The sequence below is a fragment of the Mytilus edulis genome, chromosome 1, assembly GCF_963676685.1.
Source record: "Mytilus edulis chromosome 1, xbMytEdul2.2, whole genome shotgun sequence".
NCBI classification, from domain to species: domain Eukaryota; kingdom Metazoa; phylum Mollusca; class Bivalvia; order Mytilida; family Mytilidae; genus Mytilus; species Mytilus edulis.
In genome coordinates, this window is record NC_092344.1 from 94,048,394 (window position 1) to 94,070,805 (window position 22,412).

Here is a 22,412-nt window from a genome sequence, read left to right on the forward strand (position 1 = left end):
TATTATCTATGTTTAGTTTAGAGAAAAGAAATAATTTATAAATTATGAGCAAATTTATTTCTTTAAAAAAATTGTATTAAAAAGTAAGTCATGATACATATTGTAACAAAACAGATGAGTGAAAGTATTAGTGTTGTATGTGAGTAAGTTAGAGAGAGAGAGAGAGGAGAGATAAATCAAATACAATTTATATGTAACCTAAAATATTTTTATTGTTAAAAATTAATTAGTCAGAGATTCTTTTTGTATATATTGCTATATTTTTTTCTTATATATTCTGTATTTACCCCTTGATACCATTGTCAGGTGGTAGTGTAATGGGGTGTGTAAAATCCTGACTATTGAAAAACAAATAAAAGATAAAAAAAAATGTTTTAACCTCGGGCTTAACTTTTAGTTTAAAAGGTTATCAATTTTACTCCTGGCAATGGTCAAATTAACGAATAATACAAACGATAAACAACACTATACAAACACAACAAAGAAAACTAAAGACTACGCAACACGACCGCCACCTAAAACCTCGGTTGATTGATTTATTTCTAAACGAACAGATATATGCAATTATCTTATTTAGATTAAAACGCGTTATAAATGACTTTTAATATATCAATATCTGTATCAAGTTATGACTTAAATCTGTTTACAAAGGGATCATATATTTATAAATTGCTAAAATTATTTGATGTCGAATAACAATAAAAGAAGTACATTGCCTTAAATTGACCAAAGCGGTGTCCCCTGGTGTATGAAGATAAGAGACAAACACTATGGATGGAATTACTTAAAACATGATGAAACCGTACATGGAGCTTGGTTGTTTATTTTTTATTGTCTTCTTTAAATTAGGTAGCAGCGCCTGTGTACCCTTTTGTGATTTTAGAGATTGGGGTCCATGGCAGGCTTGTAATGCAACCTGTGGAAGTGGAGTGCAAATTAGAGAAAGGAATATTTGTTGTGATAAGACAAAATATCCAGCGTTGAAGCAGTGTGTAATATCCTGTAATATCCCATTCAGTCTCTGGCAAGCAAATGGAACAGACCATAAAGTGTGTGGGAAATGTGAATTAGGAGGAACATTTAATGCAGACCAGCACAGGTGTAATTGTCCTTTGGGTTATGAAGGTCCCTGTTGCAAAGGTATGCTATATTTGTTATTCTCATCGGCTTTTGTCTAATGCTTAGTTCGTTTCTGTGTGTGTTACATTTTAATGTTGTGTCCTCATTCTCCTCTTATATTTAATGCGTTTCCCTCGGTTTTGGTTTGTGACCCGAATTTGTTTTTTTCTATCGATTTATGAGTTTTGAACATCGGTATACTACTGTTGCCTTTATTTATGTCAGCTAAAGGAAATTCCCGAACGGGGTGAATAAATTAAAACATATTTCAGCAAAAGGTTTTAACGGTAACGTTTTAATAATTACTGTGGCAGATAGTATAATAGATATTACTGGATCCATTCAAAATTTTCAAAATATAATTCTTTCCAAAACAATAATAATGATAACTGAGCGATCACAATTAATTATTTAATTGTTCGATTCTTTCAATGATGTTTAGCTATTATTAATAATGAGCAAAGCCTACGTCGTATAGATAGCTATTAAAGACCACGTTATGCCAAAACACACCAATAACTCGGGAATAGACACATGGTAACCTTTGGTCTTCCTCAGTCCAAAATAACATCCTTCATTCGTTAGGCTGTTCCAAATGTACATCTTTGCAGCCATGTCCGTTCAGAATGGGGACGTTAAATCCAATGCATGTTCTATCCATATCCAATATACTTAATTTTTCCATATCTGTCCCTATTCCCCTGACGTTTATCCTGGACAGCCTCTATTACAGGACATATCTATTGTATATAGGAAAAATGTTATCTTGTCCGGAACGTAAATGTAGTTTTTTCAACTGGACGTTAAATAACAAACAATCAATCAATCAACAATTATAATGAAAACCAACTTAAGTATGACCGACAGCCATTATCGACAATGTCGCATTCCATTATTGGGTAAGGACTGTGATAACGACAATTGGGACATACCCATCGTCATCTTTTTTGCAGGTATTCCACAACAGTCAAGCAACTCGATTTAAAACTTACCACTTGTAACTCCTGTTTAAAATCTTCCATATAAGCCATCACCATCATTAAAGAAATTGTGATAGGAAATTCAAGCTCTTGCATATCTAGTCAACAGGGAGATATATACTCCAATTGTAAGAGCTGCATCAATGTTGTTACGGACCTGTTTCTGAATTGGTTATGAGTTGCAATTTGTGACTTAAATCTGCAAAGGCCCATTGAAACAACATCTGATTCAAATATTTAACAACACTTTAAGATATTTGGATGATATATTGGCTCTCAATGATAACGAATTCAGTTTGTACACTAAAGAGATTCATCCTGCGGATTGACTTTAAATAGATCTAATACTAGCAACAGTATTTAATAGGAAGCTTAATGCCAAACTTTATGAAACAAGAAAGGTTTTTTTCATTTCCTATTGTTGATTATCCTTTTTTAGATGATGACGTTCCCTTCTCACGATCTTAAAGTGTGTATATCTCAACTTGTTCAACTCGCTCTTGCATGTAACAACGTACTTGATTTTAACGAAAGAAACCTCTGTATTACTGAAAAATTATTACACAAGGATTTTCTTCATCACAAACTAGTTAAAAATGTATCAGTTTTTTTATCATCGGACCAAGGATGTCATTCGTAAATTTAAATCAACATGCAGACATCTTCATGTATTTCACATAAAATCTTGTAGGATAATATTCGTTACAAAGCACAAATATGTCAGCATTCACCTGAAATGCTAGCCAATCCTTTCAATGGACGTATTCAGAATGGATATGGTTACACCACTATTGCCAGGTCATTAAGGATTGCATATTTCGTTATTATTACTGTACATTCAGAAATTATTGCCATGGTTTTTTATTTTGCAAAAACTGCGACAGGGTTAAAAACACAATAATCTTGCATTTGAAAATTTTTCATATGAATTGAACAGGATTCTTCTAACTATAGAAAAAATCAAAATCGCACCGTTAACAAAAATTACAAAATCTCAATAGGAAATGCAAGCAATAATTTCTGAATTTACAGTATTGATTCACTCATAGGGTCTTTCCATCGGAAAATTTCACATTTAATCTAAAACCAGTTTTTGGCATGATGCGGGTTATGTTCTTCTCATATATTTTATGATTGTATGATACAAAAACCCTTACGGAAGAAATTATGCGAGATTTTCATATAAGGAAGACATAATCTGTTAAGCAGTTTATTTGAGGTATGGAGCTGGCTTTCTTAATATATGTATCATTGTCATTTTTCTAAATTTCTTTTGTTATCTATTCTTCAAACTGCGTTTTACTGTACGTATTCTGTGCTTTTTTTTATTCATCGGCCTTTGTTAGTTTTGTATCTTGTTTTAATATAAGTACATTTATATATTTTGCAGTTGATGTCCATTTTTACTGAACTAGTGCACATTTTTATTTAGGGGCAATCTAAGGCTAACAGGTAGCCAATATATAAGGCAATTGTTTTCTGTATCTGATGTATCCTTTATTTCAAGTTCGATAAGTTATATGAAACATTCAACATTGTCACCAAACTTTGGATAATTTAGTGAGATGATAATTATCACTTAGTATATAACGAAAGGTGAAGTTAAATGATGATTTTATGAAAATAAGAAAATGTGGTATGATTGCCAATGAGACAACTCTTCACAAACGACCATGATTGCATAAAAGTTAATGACTGTATAGTTGTGGGATGAAACATGTTTACAGGTGCCCTCCGCTTACCTAAAACTTCATATTAAACAATAATTGCTACTAATTTACGACCTCTGTACACAATATCACCGTTAAACTTGTGATTTGATATCCGGTGGTATATAAGATTTCTTAAGGAGGTAAATCAAAATTAAATCTGTGTATTTGTTGATGATTTAAGCAAATATTTTAAGTTATCATGGTTTTGTTATTACGGATAACGAAATCCCTGATTTGATAATTTAGTAGATATACACAGACCATTTACAGTTCACTATACCTGTAATATTAAGAATTCTGAACTAAATAATATTGTTAAAGTTATAAATATAAAGGAGCTTTTGATGTGTTGTAAAACAAATAATTCACTGCGGAAAACATTTGTGCATTCATTTCTGATGTCGATTCGGTAGTAAAGATTTTGTAGATCAGTCAAAGACAAATATCATCTCGAGAGGTCAGTCATCGTTAGAAGGATTTTTATAATTGGTTTTTCCTAAAACCACGCAAAGATTGAGCAGGGTGAAATTAATTATTATATAAATTATTTTGAGATCACCCTTATATTATCGCAACTATGATTTGTACTCATACTCGTAATTGGACTCCCGAGTCCGCCAGTTAGGTTACATATCTATTGATAGGGTGTGTCATATGGTATTTAGACTTTAAAAAAGTAAAGAGTAAAGATAATATGAAATGTTGTTTTAATATTTTTCCATCAGATGTGGTTATAAGAAAGAGGAAACGGAATGCTGCCAGCTGTATAGGAAACCCATGCCGAAATGGAACGTGTGTACCTATTCATGGCCGGATTTCCTGTCTCTGTTTTGCTGGATATGAAGGAGAAAAATGCGAGATAGGTGAAGAAAATTTTAATTTAGTACGATTCTGTTTAAGAATATAACATAATCTTAAAAATTATTAGGATTGTCTATAATTGCTGGTTTCTTACTTTATAATGTTTTGACTATGTCACCTGGTATGTCTGTTTTGTTCACGCATCGTTGTAAATATAATGAAATGTGATGCGACTATCATACAAGTGAAAGGTTTAGTGCTATAAAACATGGTTAAATTAACCATTTTTCTACATTTGAAAGTTCCTGTACCAAGTCAGGAATATGACAGTTGTTAATTCATTTGCTATGTTTTATAATTTGACTATGCCATTTAATTAGGGACTTTCCGTTTTGTATTTCCACGGAGGTCAGTACATTTGTGATTCTACTGGTTTTTTTTATATTTATACATTAAATATCATTTATTGGAATACCTCCTCAAACTGTATACGGAATTTTCGAAAAAAAATCTTTCTTGATTTAGATATTAAAGTTACTGATTTGCAAATTATAATCTCAATTTATATGCAACAGATCTACTTTAAACGACTCCAATACTAGCTTGATAACTTTTCTTTTAATCTATAAACATTATGTAGTATCCATATATTGTAAGCGAACGAAATAGACTACTACTTTTTACCCAAATGCATGAACATTACCATGTTGTGGTAGTTTCTGCATTCATCCAATTTAGAATAAAGTGAATATAGAGTATGAGTAACAATGAAACTGTTCTAATATGATTAAATTAAAAACCAGGATTTCTTATGCTACACATAAATGATTTCATACTTTTCAGTTTTACTCAATAAAGGCAACAGTAGTATACCGCTGTTCAAAAGTCATAAATCGATTGAGAGAAAACAAATCCGCACAAAAAAATAAAACCGAGGGAAACACATCAACTATAAGAGGAAAACAAAAGAAACACTTAAGTGGAACAAAAAACAAACACCACCATACATAGAAACGACTATTTAATAACAATTGCCATGTTCCTGACATTTTCAGAAAACTGGTGGGTTGAAAATTATTTTACTTAAATTAGATATAGAAGTTCTATTACGGTACATGCGCGTCCATATACAGGCGAAGTCTGATTCAACTGTAAGATCTCTGAACATGTAGGCAAAAGACCGCACCTTGACCTATATTGGTTTACTTGTATAAATTGTGATTTAGATGGCGTGTTGTCATATTGGCACTCATACCACATCTTCCTATATCTGAAACATCATTTTACATACTACAAGGACATACACATGTTTTAAGTGTGTTAAATGACTTTTGAGAATATATCAGGATCTGGGGGAAAAGTAAATCACTAAGAACTCATGCTTTCTAATAATAAAGCATGAAAACATATTGCAAACTTTGTAATTGTAAATAACATATATTTACAGATACTGATGACTGTTTGAAACAACCATGTCTGTTTGGGAAATGTACGGATAAAATAAATGATTTTCAATGTGACTGTATGGTACTTTTCGAGGGGGAAATCTGTATTAAACGTAAGTTTAACTGCATCTTATTATTCTTAATTCTTATAAATGTTGGATTTCAATGCAATCACAAAACTTTTTTATTTATTATGTCTGTTACTTTCACACATCATTGTAAATATAACGGAATTTGATGAGACTGTCATCAAAGTGAGAGATTTAGGGCTTTAAAACCAGGTTTAATCCACTATTTTGTACATTTGAAAATGCCTGTACCAAGTGAGGAATATGACAGTTATTGTCCATTTGTTTTTGATGTGTTTTGTCATTTGATTTTTCCATGTGATTATTGACTTTCCGATTGGATTCTCCTCTGCAAGTAGTACTTTTGTGATTTTACTTTTTATAGCAATTTAATAAATACATTTGACCTTTTTTCAGAGGAAAAATATAATTCATGAATGACATGATGATATTGTTTTGAGATACAACATACACCTACTACATAAAATAACCAAATCTTTGTCAAAGGCGGTCTATATCTTAAAAAGAAGGAACAAAAACCCTGTCAAGGGCGGCATATTCCTACTGATGTAATAATCAAGTATTTGACAGAGGCCAACTATAGATCGCTTTATTTCACAAAGGATGTGGTATCCTGTTTTAATAAGAATTCACGGTCCTTTGTTTTTATTAATCTATTCAATTTTCTTTTGTAAGAATCTAAGATTTCCATATCTCATACCTTAATCAATAAAGAGCGATAACAATAAAAATTCACGGTCTTCAGAACTATAAGTTGCTGGTGAGAACATTTTGATACATAATTATACATGAATCTATTAATACACATTTGATCTGAGCGTCACTGATGAGTACGATGATGAAGACGAAACGCGCGTTTTGCGTACTAAATTATAATCATGGTACCTTTGATAACTATTTACTTCTTTCCATACACGTATGAATTATATATTATATAAATTTAGCTCTAGTTTACCTATTATTTGGTAAATTAATTGATTGGTTCCTTAATGTCCGTTGGAAATATTTCAAGCGTACTAAAGACGAGAACAAGACTTATAATAAAAATAAAAAGTAGGTTTTGCAAGGAAAGTCAATAAGGATGAAATATGTAAAATTTAGACTGCCACTTGGAATTCAGGACTATTCAGGGTGTATTTGATAAAGACAAACATTTTGTTTTGCAAAATTACAGTAAGATAGGTGTTGCAATATGGTTCCTTAATACACAGAAACAGTTTCGGACTTAACATCCCCATTTCCGACAGGAAGTGTTTATTGTTTGTGCAACGTTCTGTGACAATTATGATATGTTAGAAATGAGAAGTAAAACATACAAACGTGTAACTTGATAACCTTGAATGACAAATAAGTCCTCAGATGCACATTCAGTTATAAGCTTTTTTCTTTAATTTTCTTGCAGTAAAACCATGGGCGATAGCCATAATAACACTGACAGCATTAGCTCTACTTCTGGTGTGTTGCTATTTCTGTTACATGATGGGAAAGTATGTTTCTTAAACTAAAATAAGTCTCTTGCAGATTTGTTCAGTATATTGTGCTAATTCATTTTTTTTTATTATGTAGCTATATTGTGTAGAAAATTTTAATCATCTACAATAAATATAATAAAAAAATAAATATTGTTTTACTCAATCATTAATGGAAATGAAATAGTGAAGTAATTTCGCTTTTAGAGGCCAGAATAGTTCAATTTGGGGAAAAAAAGCTAAGAAATACGATGCTTGACTATTCACTTGCAAGTTCATAGTTCGACCTCATTGGATCCGCATTCATGTGATTTTCATTGTAACCTTTTAGCTAGAGATGGTTAACGCATGCATTATGCGTGTTCATTTATCGAAAGGAAAATAATGTTAAAATTGAAAGTGAAACAAAGGTCAATCATTTGGGTGACTGATTCGATCCACAAAAACTCATTCTTATACAGGGGGAAAAGATGATTAAGTATTTTTAGCCTCAAATATGAAATTTAACAGACCAATACAAATTCAAGTGCATGAGTTCGATATTGATTGATGTTTGATAAACGTCCACTGCAAATAAATCAAGGTGATAAAGATTGAATGATGAAAATAAATAAATAACCAAACTGAATGTAAAATAGCAAGCGCAAGACTAAAAGAACAAGAGTGTGAGGACACTAACACAATGTTGAGAATTTTATTTAAATTGAAGTATACGCTCACAAGGAAGCTATAAAACCAAGAGTTCCAAATGGTGAAGTTGAAATCATTCCTTTGTAAATTTTACGGACGCCATCACGAGTTGGTTGACCGTTATGGAATAACCGTTTTACAAATGATATCGGATATGTTCCTTACGTCGTAACTACGATCCCCTTCCCTTTCATGAATGTGACCTACCGAATTAGACTATTTGCTGGATTTGTTATCACATAAGCAACACGACGGGTGCCACATGTGGAGCAGGATCTGCTTACCCTTCCGGAGCACCTGAGATCACCCCTAGTTTTTTGGGGGGTTTGTGTTGTTTATTCTTTAGTTTTCTATGTTGTGTCATGTGTGCTGTTTTTTGTTTGTCTTTTTCATTTTTAGCCATGGGGTTGTCAGTTTGCTTTAGATTTATGAGTTTGACTGTCCCTTTGGTATCTTTCGTCCCTCTCTTATAAAACTATTATCATTTTATATAGAATGTAAAGAAAAGTAAAATAATGTCTTGTATAATTTCTATATTACAGGGATAAAAGCGATAACGAAAAGGGAAAAGAGAGAGGGAAAAGAAAACTTCAACCAACAAGTCATAAAATAGGACCTACGGAAATACATCAACCACAGGCATTGGCATAACTCATGGTTAAATACCATGTCGTCTTTTAGAAACATTATAATTTTGATCATTGATTAAGAATCATTTGTTAATGCATACCCTTTCTGAAGTTCTGACATGCGTCTATATTTTCTTGATTAAGAAGATATGAGCGTTGCTTATTATAAACGTTACTTACAGAAGAAAAAAAGATCAATTATGATTTTGGTCATTGTTGAAGGCTTTGTGGTGACCTACATGTAAACATTGAGGTTTACAGTCTCGTTCGTTACACTTTGGTAGAAACATTTTGTTTGTAGTCTCATTTTCAATTAAACGACATCTCTTTATTTTCATAAAGAATGTTTACCACTGTCGATGCAACATGTTTTTCGCTTCACTTCATGTTTTTTATATTTGTTTCAGAGGTATACTAACAATTATCAAAGGTACCAGGATTATAATTTAGTAAGTCAGACGCGCGTTTCATCTACATAAAACTTATCAGTGACGCTCAGATCAAAATAGTTATATAGCCAAACAAGTACAAATTTGAAGAGCATTGAGGACCCAAAAAAGTTTTTCAAAATATTCTAAGTTTTCTAACATGAAATTTTTAAACAAATGACCATATAATTGAAATTCTTGTCAACACCGAAGTCTTCAGTTAAATATTTATTTCATCGAAATCGTTGTTTCAAACAATTTCAAAAATAGCATGCTGTATTGTAGCATGGTATACTGTATCCAAATTTTCTGATATAAAAATAATCAATATAATCCTTTGATATTCTTGTCAACACCGAAGTGCTAACTACTGGGCTAGTGATACACTCGGGGACGAAACGTCCACCACCAGTGGCATCGATCCAGTGGTTTAAACATTTATCAAAGGAACCGGAATTATAATTTAGTACGTCTGATGCTCGTTTCGTCTACAAAAGACTTATCAGTGACGCTCTGATCAAAAACAGGGATTTTTTTAAACAAATAACCATATAATTGATATTCAACACCGAAGAGCTGACTAATTAACAACATTTAAGCATTTATATAAGACAACTAATCTCTGTAATGTTAAACATGACAAGGTGAGTATACACCAACTCTTCACAAGTTGAGCATACACTAAATCTTGACCTTGACAAGTTGAGCATACACTCAATCATGACAAGTTGAGTGTCCACCAAATCTTGACAAGTTGAGCTTTTACAAAATCTTGAAATGTTGAACAAATTCTAACACGGACAAAAAATCAACAATTTCACTGGAGACAGCTAGAAGGAATTCTTGAGTTGAAACAGGCTAGTTTAGGGTTTTTTCATCTCCAACCCCATTTATATAATTTCAATCATTCACTATAGATTCACCGATGAACATCTTATGAAAAATTGTTATAAAAAATAGTCAAGCAATCTGATGAGCGTTCTGTTCCTTTAAAGCGAGATATAATATTATTCACAAACCGAATAAGATAAAACTATATGTCATTGGTAACAATCAGAAAGAAGTAGATTTATAAATTTAGCTTTGTTGTCTTATTTGTTAATAAATAAACTCATCATAGATACCAGGACTAAATTTTTATATATACGCCAGACGCGCGATTCGTCTACAAAAGACTCATCAGTGACGCTCAAATCCAAAAGAGTTAAAAAGGCCAAATAAAGTACGAAGTTGAAGAGCATTGAGGACCAAAATTCCTAAAAGTTTTGCCAAATACAGCTAAGGTAATCTTGCTTATCATTTTTGCTAGTTTGAATTTCTCCTTATCTTCAGTAGTTTTGTTCATAATGAACATAAACCGGTAAAAATCATCAATAAAATTGCAATAACTCCTAAATGGAATCTATAACTATTTTTGCCAGACTGACTTATTTGCAGATCTTAACTGTTTGAAGTTTGAACTCTTCTCAGAAATGATTAAACAAAGTATGGTTATAAAATACCATTTAGAGGCAATATGAGATGGCCGAATTTGAGGTATTTCCCATAATTATAGATTTTTTCCAATCTGATTGTTTTGAATTTCACAAACTTAAATTTTATCCCTTTAAGTGAAGCCATGTCGGCCACATTGATGGGCAGATTAAATAATCTAATACATTTTAAAACCAGAACCCAAAAAACGATTTTAGTCAAGTTTGGTTATCAAGTCATTTCAAAGTTAATATTTTTTCATAAATTAACAGACGACATGTGATGGCAGGTGATCTATACAGAAAGAAACAAAAGAGAAACAGTTAAAAAGACAAATAATTAACACATGATCCGTTCTATGGTATAACTGTCGGAATACGTTCTAGGATGAAAATGTCGAAATAACTCTCCAAAACTGGGATAGGTTAAGACTATGATTAAGGTTGAGGTGGAACAATAGATTGTTTTAGGACATTAAAGATTGCAATAGAATGATTGTTTGAGGACAGTTCCCTAACAGATTTTAACACAGGTGATAATTGATCTCTTACTTATTTTTTTTAATTAAAGTAGCAATATGAACGTAATCTAATCACGTAAAAATATTATGCAATGACCTTGAGTTTGTTGATCTCTCTTGGTATATTTTCCCTCTTTAAATTAGATGTCAACATGTCGACAAGTGTTTATGCTATGGACGATTTTATAATAGGGTCGAATGTTTTTCATTTCGGTATTTTCAACTATTTTGTCTTTTCTATCATAAATGAAACCGAAAAGTGTTGATGTTGTTTCTCGAGCTAGTTAAAATTACCCACTCCGTTACTGTAAAACACCCATCGGAAACCCTAGAGGAATGAACTAGTGAATAGTCCAGTTAAAGAGAGGGTCTAATAAAGAGTACAATCATGTCATAACACGTATTGTTAAATTTTTTTAACCTTTCAAATCTTTTAAAGTATAATAAAACTTAGTTGCATTTGTAATATATCATTTCAGGTTAGCTATTTAAACAGCTTCACCAAACATGTAAAACGACAAATATATTCTCATAACATACATTTTCCTCCTTGTCATGAAAGTTGTTCTCCGCCGTTAATCTTAATATGTTTTCAGAAAATGACAAATGTCAATTAACTATATATGTTCAAGGCAAAATTATGTAACTTTCGGTCAAATGATAGATAGTCAGACATTAACTCAAAAAGGAGTTAATGTCAAACTAGTCGACAAGAAAATGAAAAATAAAGGCTAAATATAAATGCTTATATGATGTTGATTAGTCAGCTCTTCGGTGTTGACAAGAATATCAATTACATGGTTATTTGTTTAAAAATTTCCTGTTTTTGATCTGAGCGTCACTGATGAGTCTTTTGTAGATGAAACGCGCGTCTGGCGTACTAAATTATAATTATGGTTCCTTTGATAACTGTTTACACCACTGGGTCGATGCCACTGCTGGTGAACGTTTCGTCCCTGAAGGTATCACCAGCACAGTAGTCAGCACTTCGGTATTGACAAGAATATAAAAAGATTATTTTGATATCAGAAAATTTTGATACAGTATACATCTTACAATACAGAATGCTATTTCTTGACATTGTTTGACTGCAAACTCATGGAAACAACGTTTAGTTATGTTTGCGCAATTAAAGATATGTTGCGGTGAAAAACGCGTCCGACCCAGACAAAGAAAGTTTTCATTTGACACAGGGCATATAAGCATCAATATTTTTCTTAACGTTCGTCACTGTTTTTTTGAGAAACTGATTTAAGGTATTTGAATGGATTCAGTTGACAGTTTCCACCAAAGTAAACGTTTTTATATAATAATTTCTCATAGCACAGTCCATACGCAAAAAAGTACTATTATCATTTCTTTAACTTGAACCATCTCCCTTGGGGCCTTTTAATCTTCTGTTACCATTGTTGGCGATGTCCAATAACATCATCATACCCTAAGCCAACGGCTAACTCCATAAAGCTTTTCATACCGTCCCCTAAGCTGTTGTGCATACCATTCTATCATAAATCTATTTTGTGAATACCCTTCTATTGTAAATATATCAATAAATAAAATGGAGATGTTTATTTTGTTAACTTGTTGATCCTTTTACAACCCATATAGACGATTACTACGCACGATCCTTATTTATATTTACAGAAATAAGAACTATGTATGCATACGTATCTAATGTTTAAATTATTTTATGTGTTTTCTTTGAACCATTGCTCAAATGCTTATAAAATATGCTTACACAATTGAAAGAAAATATCAACTACCGGAGAGCATAATAACACTTCCATCCACACTGAACAAATTTGGCGATAAAAAGTAAGCCAGATTATATTTTTTAAATCATGTCAGCTACCAAGTCAGGAATATAACGATGTATGCATACGTATCTAATGTTTAAATTATTTTATGTGTTTTCTTTGAACCATTGCTCAAATGCTTATAAAAACTGCTTACACAATTGAAAGAAAATATCAACTACCGGAGAGCATAATAACACTTCCATCCACACTGAACAAATTTGGCGATAAAAGGTAAGCCAAATTGTAATTTTTAAATCATGTCAGCTACCAAGTCAGGAATATAATGATTGTTATCCATTTGTTTGATGTAAATGAGCTTTCTTGCCATGTGATACTTGTCTGTCCGTTTAGAATTATCCTTAAAGTTCGATATTTTTGTTATTTTACTTTGTATGCATAAAACGTATACAAAATGTTTGCAAACATTGATTTTTTGGTAAATAGATTATTATAATAGTTGTTAATTTCTGTGTCATTTGATATTTAAACCAAATCTTCGTTTTTATAATTTGTTGATTTTTAAAAATATGTCCTGAAAAAAATATTTGAAATATTGCACCTTTCTCGGGTTAACTCGCTACAAGTTGTTCCAACATTGATTAACACTGATATTAGTCCTGCTGAGAAACATATTACCGATACAATATTTATCATGTTTGCAGTTAACTTAACAGCTACATGTAACTAATAAGTCAAACTTTTTGAAGCCTTAAAGTAACGATTTACATATCATAACACAATTACCACGAAGATAAGCTTTGAACTATAAAACAAATTGCAACGGCATTAATCGCAGAATACATCAAATGAAGATACAAACATGTGGAACCTTGTTCGCTTGTTAACACTAATGTTTTTCATTGCTGCAGCAATGCATGTGATTATGGGAGCCAATATTGTCAAGTTGAACAATGGGCTTCATGGGGTTCTTGTAATGCCACATGTGGAGGAGGAGTACATGAGAGACAGAAGTATATCTGTTGTGATCAAGTTCAGTATAGTACCTTGGAAGGATGTTTAACCGGCTGTATGATTTCATCTAGTTGGTGGCAGGCTAATGCAGCTGAACACAAGAGATGTGGAAATTGTCCGCGTGGTGGTACCTTGGATTTAACACAGAATCGTTGTAGATGTCCTTCAGGTTATGGTGGTTCATGCTGTGACGGTAAGTCAAATTGAAATTGATATGCCACTTAAATTCAGACATCGGCTTGTCAAATGTGAGAAACATGTATCTACAGATTAGTTACATTTGTTTATGAACCTTGATAACGAAACGGTCTGAATGATTATAAAATTGAAAGTTTGTGAAAATGAACATCTAAATAACCCGCTTAGTCCCAAGTAAATATCCTTTTCAAAACCTGAAAACCCTGTTTGCTATGCGGTTACATGTATATTTTGCAAAACGTTAGTTTGATAAACAGAATTGATCTTTCATTTCTGGAAAAAAGATTTTTGGAGTAATAAAATTTAATTTTGCTAATAGAGGAAGTGAGGGAATTAATAAAGGAGCAACAACTTTATTATCATAACATTGACAAAATAGTAAACTCTTTTTTTACCTTTTTTTTTTTTGTAAATTTTCTTATAATCATTTTGATGTTCATACTACCATGCATACATGGATTATGACAAGACATAAGGAAATACAATTAAAGCAATGACAATGTTAATGTTATTTTGAATAAATGAAAAAGTATACGATGTGAATAAACATCTGAGGAATACTTCGGAGTTCATTGAACATACAATCCTATTCAAAATAAATTGAATTAATTCAAGAATTTATTTGTGTGATCTTTACATTATTAATGTTACACTGTATACCTTGTCTAGGTCTGTAGAATACAATAATTCAATCAAAATTACATTGACTTTATTCAAAGAATTTCTTACTCCATCAACAAAGTACCAAAAATTTAAAAACCCTCCAAAACTAATTATGTTTATGCATTCAAAAATGTATGCTCTAAAGTTTATGTCTCTTTACATATTCATCAGTAACAGAAAAATTTGTAAGAGTTCCGCGGAACCCAGTGTCTCGCCTACTTTTGCTGTTAATCACACACTCATCAAAAATGATGAAGAAAATCAATAAAATTATTCCTCTCGATACTATCTTTTGATTGTGAGAAGCTTCTGTCCAAGTTTGTTAAAAATCCAGGCTAGTTTAAGAATCTTAAAAATGTTTTAAATACTTTAACTGCAGACTGTATGTAATGTTAACTGGAAGAAAAACTAAGTCCATTTATAAGTAAAATACGGGAAAAATGGAATTTTATTTTTACAAAATTTACTTCTGGATACTATCTCCTGATCATAAACAAGCTTCTGGCCAAGTTTCGTACAATTCCAGGATAGTTTAAGAAAGTTATTAAAATTTTAAAAACTTTAACCACAAAGTGAATGTAATGTTTCCTGGCAGAAAAAAACTAAGTCCATTTATAAGTCAAATTCGGAAAAAATGGAATTCTATTTTTACAAAATTTACTTTTGGATACTATCTCCTGATCATAAACAAGCTTCTGGCCAAGTTTCTTACAATTCCAGGATAGTTTAAGAAAGTTATTAAAATTTTAAAAACTTTAACTACAAAGTGAATGTTATGTTTCCTGGCAGAAAAAACTAAGTCCATTTATAAGTCAAATTCGGAAAAAATAGAATTCTATTTTTACAAAATTTACTTTTGGATACTATCTCCTGATCATAAACAAGCTTCAGGCCAAGTTTTGTACATTTCCAGGATAGTTTAGGAAAGTTATTAAAATTTAAAAAACTTTAACCACAGAGTGAATGTAATGTTTCCTGGCAGAAAAAACTAAGTCCATTTATAATTAAAATACGGAAAAAATGGAATTTTATTTTTACAAAATTTACTTCTGGATACTATCTTATGAACATAAACAAGCTTCTGTCCAAGTTTCGTACAATTCAAGGAGAGTTTAAGAAAGTTATTAAAATTTCAAAAACTTTAACCACAGAGTGAATATTTGTGGACGCCGCCGACGACGACGCCGACGCCGACGGAATGTAGGATCGCTATGTCTCGCTTTTTCGACTAAAGTCGAAGGCTCGACAAAAATCTATTCCTGTTCAAGAAGATAATTATGAGACTATTGTAAGTTAAAGTTTGCATTGGAAAACTTGTAGGAGGTACATTTGAAAGCAAGTGAATATTTCTTTTTTTTCATTTTTTCATCACCCATTTCTATATTAAAACTTTCTTCCCACCTTTGCGAGTACACTTAGCTCGGTTTTGTATATCTTTATGGTACCTTGAGATTAGAACTGTATGACTTTTGTCATTATATTGACATTAGTTTGTGTTTCGTGGAGACCTGGTGATTCTCACCTTTTCTAACTGATTTTTTCCCTTTTGCTTGTATACTGTTACTAGTCCAGTCAAACTAAGATTTAACCTCAAACTAATTGCAACAGAAAATGTTTTCGTTCTCATCTATAGCATTATGCCCTCAATATACACAGAAAAAAGTTCCATAAAATCTCAAAATCATTACTTTAATTTCCTATGAAATTAACATTGGAAGGGGAGATAACTCTTGCAAAAAATAAGTCTTTGATTGTTTTTCTTGAAATTTGTGTAAAGTATGATACTTTGATGGGGTTATGAGTTTGTATTTGACTTAATTCTTTTGCTCATGAAATGTTCAAAACCGAAGTGTTATGGGTAGTTTTATGTTTTTTGTGCATTTTTCATTAAAGAAATTGCAAATTTGAAGCTTTGTAACCATTTTGAAAAATAATGTGAAAATTTGGTATTGTTTATATCTGTGTATTATATTTTTTCTGCAACTTACTGATCTAAAGAAAACTTTAAACCAAAAAAAGAAGAATACATGCTTAATTATTTTTTATTAAATTTGAGATTCTTTACCTTGACATGTTGAATTATGAAATTTAGATTATAGCTTGATAAAATATATGAAAACACCTTTAGAGTTGTTTATTATACTCTAAAGACCGCTAAAAAATCAAGAATCAATACATTCTGATGAAAAGACGCGGTAAAGTTATAACTTTATATCAATTTTAAAAAAAATTATTGATATGCCTGCCTTTTTTGCAAGAGTTATCTCCCTATTCAATGTAAATCTCCATAGGAATTTTAAATGGTGATATTTTTAGTCTTCCTCAAGTAAAATTTTATGGGACTTTTTTCTGTGTATATTTGGGGAATAATGCTAAAGATTAAAACTTAAAAATCGGATAAATCTCATTTGACAAGTTTCACTAGTAGCAAAGATTAGTTCTAGTTTAATTACGTTTACTTAGTGTTTTTAAAATACACTAGATTTGTTTTTGTCATGTTGCTATACCTTGGCAATATTTGAATGAAGAACGTTTCTTCGTCGTTCAACATTATTCAATACAATGTAAGAATCATATTATTATGTATGAGTACAAATAAGTTATTATGTGGGTATAAATTTAGAAGACTGCAATTAATAAACAAAAGGTCTTCCGCAAAAGACAGGAGTTACAAAATGTCAAGATTTGAAATATATCTTCTTCACGGTGTGAACCATCCTATGTTTTACTAGCTGTGAATTGTCCTATATTTTACAAGCTGTTAATTGTCCTATAATTTAAGGCTATTAATAGTTTGATACAGATTGACTGCGCACGATCGTTCTAAAACAGTAAGTTCTTAAGGGAGGATTACCCAATCATTAAATGAAAAAAAAATCGAACATCGCCCTGTCAACGTATATTTGTTTCTAATAATATTTGTTCCTGAGGGAAACAATATTATAATAATATTTGTTCTGTGGAAATTGTTTCAAGGAATACTTTTTCCATCTGTATTATATTTGTTCCACTGATATTAGGAACTTATCTTATATGTTGATGAGTATAACAAATGTTCATATTATGCTGAAGTTAAGTTTACACCTGATTGATTATTATATAAATCAAAACAGGTTTTAAATGCTAATTATCTGATTATTATGTAAAATGAAAAGTTTTTTAAAATGAGTTAGATATATTCCTTTATACACGACATCTAAATGTATACTGAAACACAGAGGCTGATGAGTATGAGAAAATATTTATGTTCTTAAATGATGGAACATATGTTGAAGGTAACTAAATATGTTAACAAGTTCAGCTGTGAAATATAAATGTTAATTTTAATGACAAAATTATCATTTAAAGGTAAAATATGTATACCAGTAATTGTGGATAATTCAGAAATGATTGTTTAATATTTTCAATATTGGGAACAATTATTTTCCATATTCACGATACCTGTTCTTACATGTCTTATAATACGTTTACCAATTTACAAATCCGGCATTAGTAATAAGTAATGGATATAATATACCAAAATTTTGTGTCGGAAATAATGAATGATAAAAGTCAAAATGTTATATCAGTCATAAGATGAAATTTCTACCATAATAAATATTCCAAAGATAATTCATTATGTAATAAAACATCCTATTGGAATTTTTTTTATGTGATAAAAATTCTGAGTCATCGGTCCTTTTATTATGCTGATGGAATAAATATCACATAACAATAATTCCAATTGGAACTTTTGTCACATAATAAATTGTCTTTGGGATAAATATTATGACGGAACTTGTGTTCAGTGACAGTCCGTCCCGTTTTTTTCAGATGAAAAGCTAAAAATTCCGATTTTTGACGATTTTTAGGGAAAATTGTATTTGAATTCTTCTGAAATAATAATGTATGCGAGTGACTATGAAAAAATAAAACTAAGTAAAGCATCATAAATAATTGTGGTCCATTCATTAATAATAAATTCTAATCAAAAATATCATAAAAACAAGATTTTTTAATTTTTGGGTTAAAAACAACTCGTTGCCATGTCAACAAAAACATAAATATCCCTTTTCCGGGTCCACCGTTTTTGTAAAAAAAACTGAACTTAAGGAATTAACTATTTGCATTATAATGAGCTAATAAAATTGTTATGTCCCCGAACTCGTTTTTATGGAAATGGCCGTTATATGTGTTCATCTTGTCATTTCTGTAAAAAAAAACAAAAAAACTTTTGGTGATCTGCAAAGAAGAAAGTCATTTTTAATAGCATCTTTTTACAAAGAATCATTTTGTCTTGTAACACTTTGGGATTGACCATAATCAATTAGAAAAAACAGTGATTAACTCGTAGAGGTGACATCAAAAGATCAATGTAGGATAAAAAACTTAATTCAAATAGTTTGGGGGGTGGGGGAAGGGGGGGGGGGTAAAAGTTTTGTTAATTTGACATCGATTTTACATATATCCATATCGGTTAATCAATTTTCCCAAATAAAGTTAAGAGGGAGAGGGGAGGGTCAGTGAACAAACTATGTGAATAAGGTTTTTTTTTATCCTAGATTAAACTTGTGGTGTCGTCCCTTAACTTTTAAGCCCACAACTATCAGTCGGTAGGGGAGGTGTTTTAACTTTAGTCATACTTGTGTATTTAAAAAAAAAATGTAATATTTTAAATCTTAGAAAAGCATTCAAATTGCTATTAAAAGTAATGAAAATTGCTTCATTGCCCCATGTTTGGTAAATTATTTGCATGCAGCAATTGTATGAAAAGACTTCAGTTTTGACTATAGTAAAGTCATTTACCGCAGCCGTGTTTATTCCATTCATTTGAATCAAGACATCAACAAATGTTATTCAAATATGAACAAATATTTATGACTAAGCAGGGGAAAGCCCTGCAGGAGAAAGATAGATTACTGGTATGATTTGTCCAATTGTTACACATGATGTTAGGATTTTGAGTCTTTTACCAAACAAACTACATGCTCCTATACTTGATGAAAGGCGAAACAGACGATGGCCTCGGAATACAAATGACCAGCCGTATATGTTTTGTTGTTATTTAAAATAAGATATGCAGTTTTGTAGACCTGTAATATGAAAATCTTCCACATTTCAATAACTTAAAATCAGTTCAATGAAGTTCACAGGAGTAACGGCACTGTAGTTGAGGACTCGCCATCGTCAATTGGCGATTTGATGTTCGCAAATGCAGTTTTACTGTCCACGCGTAGGGGAGACAGTAAAACGGAAAATTGCGACCATCAAATCAAAATAGATTGTGACTTCTCTTCAACCACAGTTATGTTATTCCGATTATAATGCATTACAAAAATAAATAATACGTTAGAGCTTGAAATAAATGGGTAATGTGTATATTGGACACTGACGATGCCCCCTCTTACATAAACATGAAACATTAGAAAGCATTACGTATAAATGACCTCATAAAAATACTCCGAGCGTCGTCACTACTTTATCATGATCGCTTATGTACGGAGAAAGACTAAAAACTAACAATTTCCCCGATTGTATAGTGGGTCCTTGCAAGCGTAGAGACACATATTACTATCCTTGTTTTTAGATAAATTGATTCAAAGTTGACTGATATGCATAGAAGTTTGTTTTAATAGAGGTTGTAAAATGTCAAGTGGCAAATACTTCAGGCATGTTCAGGACGACACAATACAATAGTTGTGTCTTAATGCATCCATAAAAAATTACTATTAGAACACCCCGTCAGTTGTAAAAGTGATTGATAAAATAAAATATATTTCGAATGATGGAAACGTGTGGGTTGTGTGCGCATTTGCGGACAAACCTTGCAAACTATACATTTGAAAAGACCAAGTTCAAAATTCTGTCATTCGTAAAAATTATGCAATAAAAATATCTGAGAATATATATATGCATCCTCTATAAGTAAATCACATGGCGCAGTATGTAAATTTTTAAACTAAATTGACTAAAAGTGTCACAAAAATGTACCGTTTTTCATTCAATCCTGCGTTTCTATAATTTGTATTTATACTGTATAAAAAATCGGAAATGGAGTGCATCAGACTTACAAATTCAATAAAAGAGACAGCTTAACAGTCAGTGAAAACGTTACCGGGGTTCTTGAAGCAGAATAAACAACACTTCTATCTTGTGAAAGGACAAGACGGGGACACGCCATAAAAACACAAGACATTAGACCGATTTCTATTGAAATGAGCTTCCCATATACATTAGTTTTTTTTTAGGTTGTATGGCGGGAGACAAGAGGTAGGGGATGGGAGAATGGAGAAAGGTATCCCCTGTCCGACCCCTCATAAATCCAGAGCTGTAAAAGTGACGAAATCAAAATTCAAATCTATTCTGTGTTTTTGTGGCAAAGAGCATTGTGCATAAGTTTTATATCAGTTGGTTGAGGAAAATTAAAGTTAGAGAATGGAAACCAATTTTGTAAAAACGGACGTACACTATGATACGACGGGGATATAAAAATGTACAGTTATGAAATAAATAAAACTTCGCGAAACTTAATAAATAGTTTTTGCTCAAAGACGTTATGACTAAGTGTGACGTCATAACATTAATTGTACGATTCAAATTTTGATAAATTACATCAAAACGGCGATTTTGAGGTAGGTGTTGTTTTATTTTCGACAATATTGTAGTTATCGAACATTGGTTAATCCAAGCAATTCAAAATCGCGGGTCCCTCCTTTTTTCAATTATTTGAATTCGAGTTATCTTCCTGTGTACGCAAACCTTACCTTAAAAGGACTAAAAATATAAAACATTATTTTAAACAACCACATACATGGAATACGTTCATGTAGTAGGCCAAACGTATGCTCACACGTTACGTATGCGCCTTATAAACAAGTTATGTTGTGTATTTCGTGTCAAAATACCCATTCAATATTTATCTGAGAACATTAAATCCGGTACACCCATCCAACCATCTAACGTGTTAAAAGAACCTGTCTAAGTGACCCTTCTTTTTTCAATTTAAAAGTGTTGTTTTTTTTCTTCAGTTAAGACAACTACAACGATCACTACTCCAGTACCAACTACTACACGAACACCAACTACTTCACCAACAACCAAACCAACTACTACAACCACAGCGACTACGTCAACCAGTCCAGCAACTCTAACTACTACTTCTGTAATCACATCGACTACCTCAACATATCGGACAACCTTATTAACGACAATTATAAAACCAACCACACAATCCATTGCAACGTTAACTGCAACGCAGAAAGGTGATTTTTTTGTAATTGTTGTCTATGCATAAATGAGTTGTTTCTGTTTCATTTTTATATGAGATAATTTGATATTCAATTTGTTGGGATCTTTAATGTGATCGACAGAGATAAACATATGGATAACTTATATATGAATATAATGCAACTTAATAAAGGTCATGTTTGGTAGGGAGAGAGAGAT

The 22,412-nt window shown here is 31.6% G+C and overlaps 1 protein-coding gene across 1 annotated transcript; it reads left to right on the forward strand.

The window, feature by feature from the left end:
* Window positions 1-759: 759 nt before the first annotated feature.
* On the forward strand, window positions 760-9,562 carry LOC139520135 (protein jagged-2-like). Its single transcript, XM_071312603.1, has 5 exons — window positions 760-1,140; window positions 4,537-4,674; window positions 6,060-6,170; window positions 7,549-7,633; window positions 8,848-9,562. The coding sequence occupies exons 1-5, from the start codon at window positions 792-794 to the stop codon at window positions 8,954-8,956; spliced, it is 792 nt and encodes a 263-aa protein (XP_071168704.1). The 5' UTR covers window positions 760-791; the 3' UTR covers window positions 8,957-9,562.
* The last annotated feature ends 12,850 nt before the right edge of the window (window positions 9,563-22,412 follow it).

Bases quoted from the DNA above. Each gene is read 5' to 3' on its own strand.
- LOC139520135 (XM_071312603.1), top strand. From the start codon at position 792: ATGATGAAACCGTACATGGAGCTTGGTTGTTTATTTTTTATTGTCTTC. The intron at 1,141-4,536 runs GTATGCTATATT...TTTTTCCATCAG, and splicing joins TGAAGGTCCCTGTTGCAAAG to ATGTGGTTATAAGAAAGAGG. The intron at 7,634-8,847 runs GTATGTTTCTTA...TCTATATTACAG, and splicing joins TTCTGTTACATGATGGGAAA to GGATAAAAGCGATAACGAAA.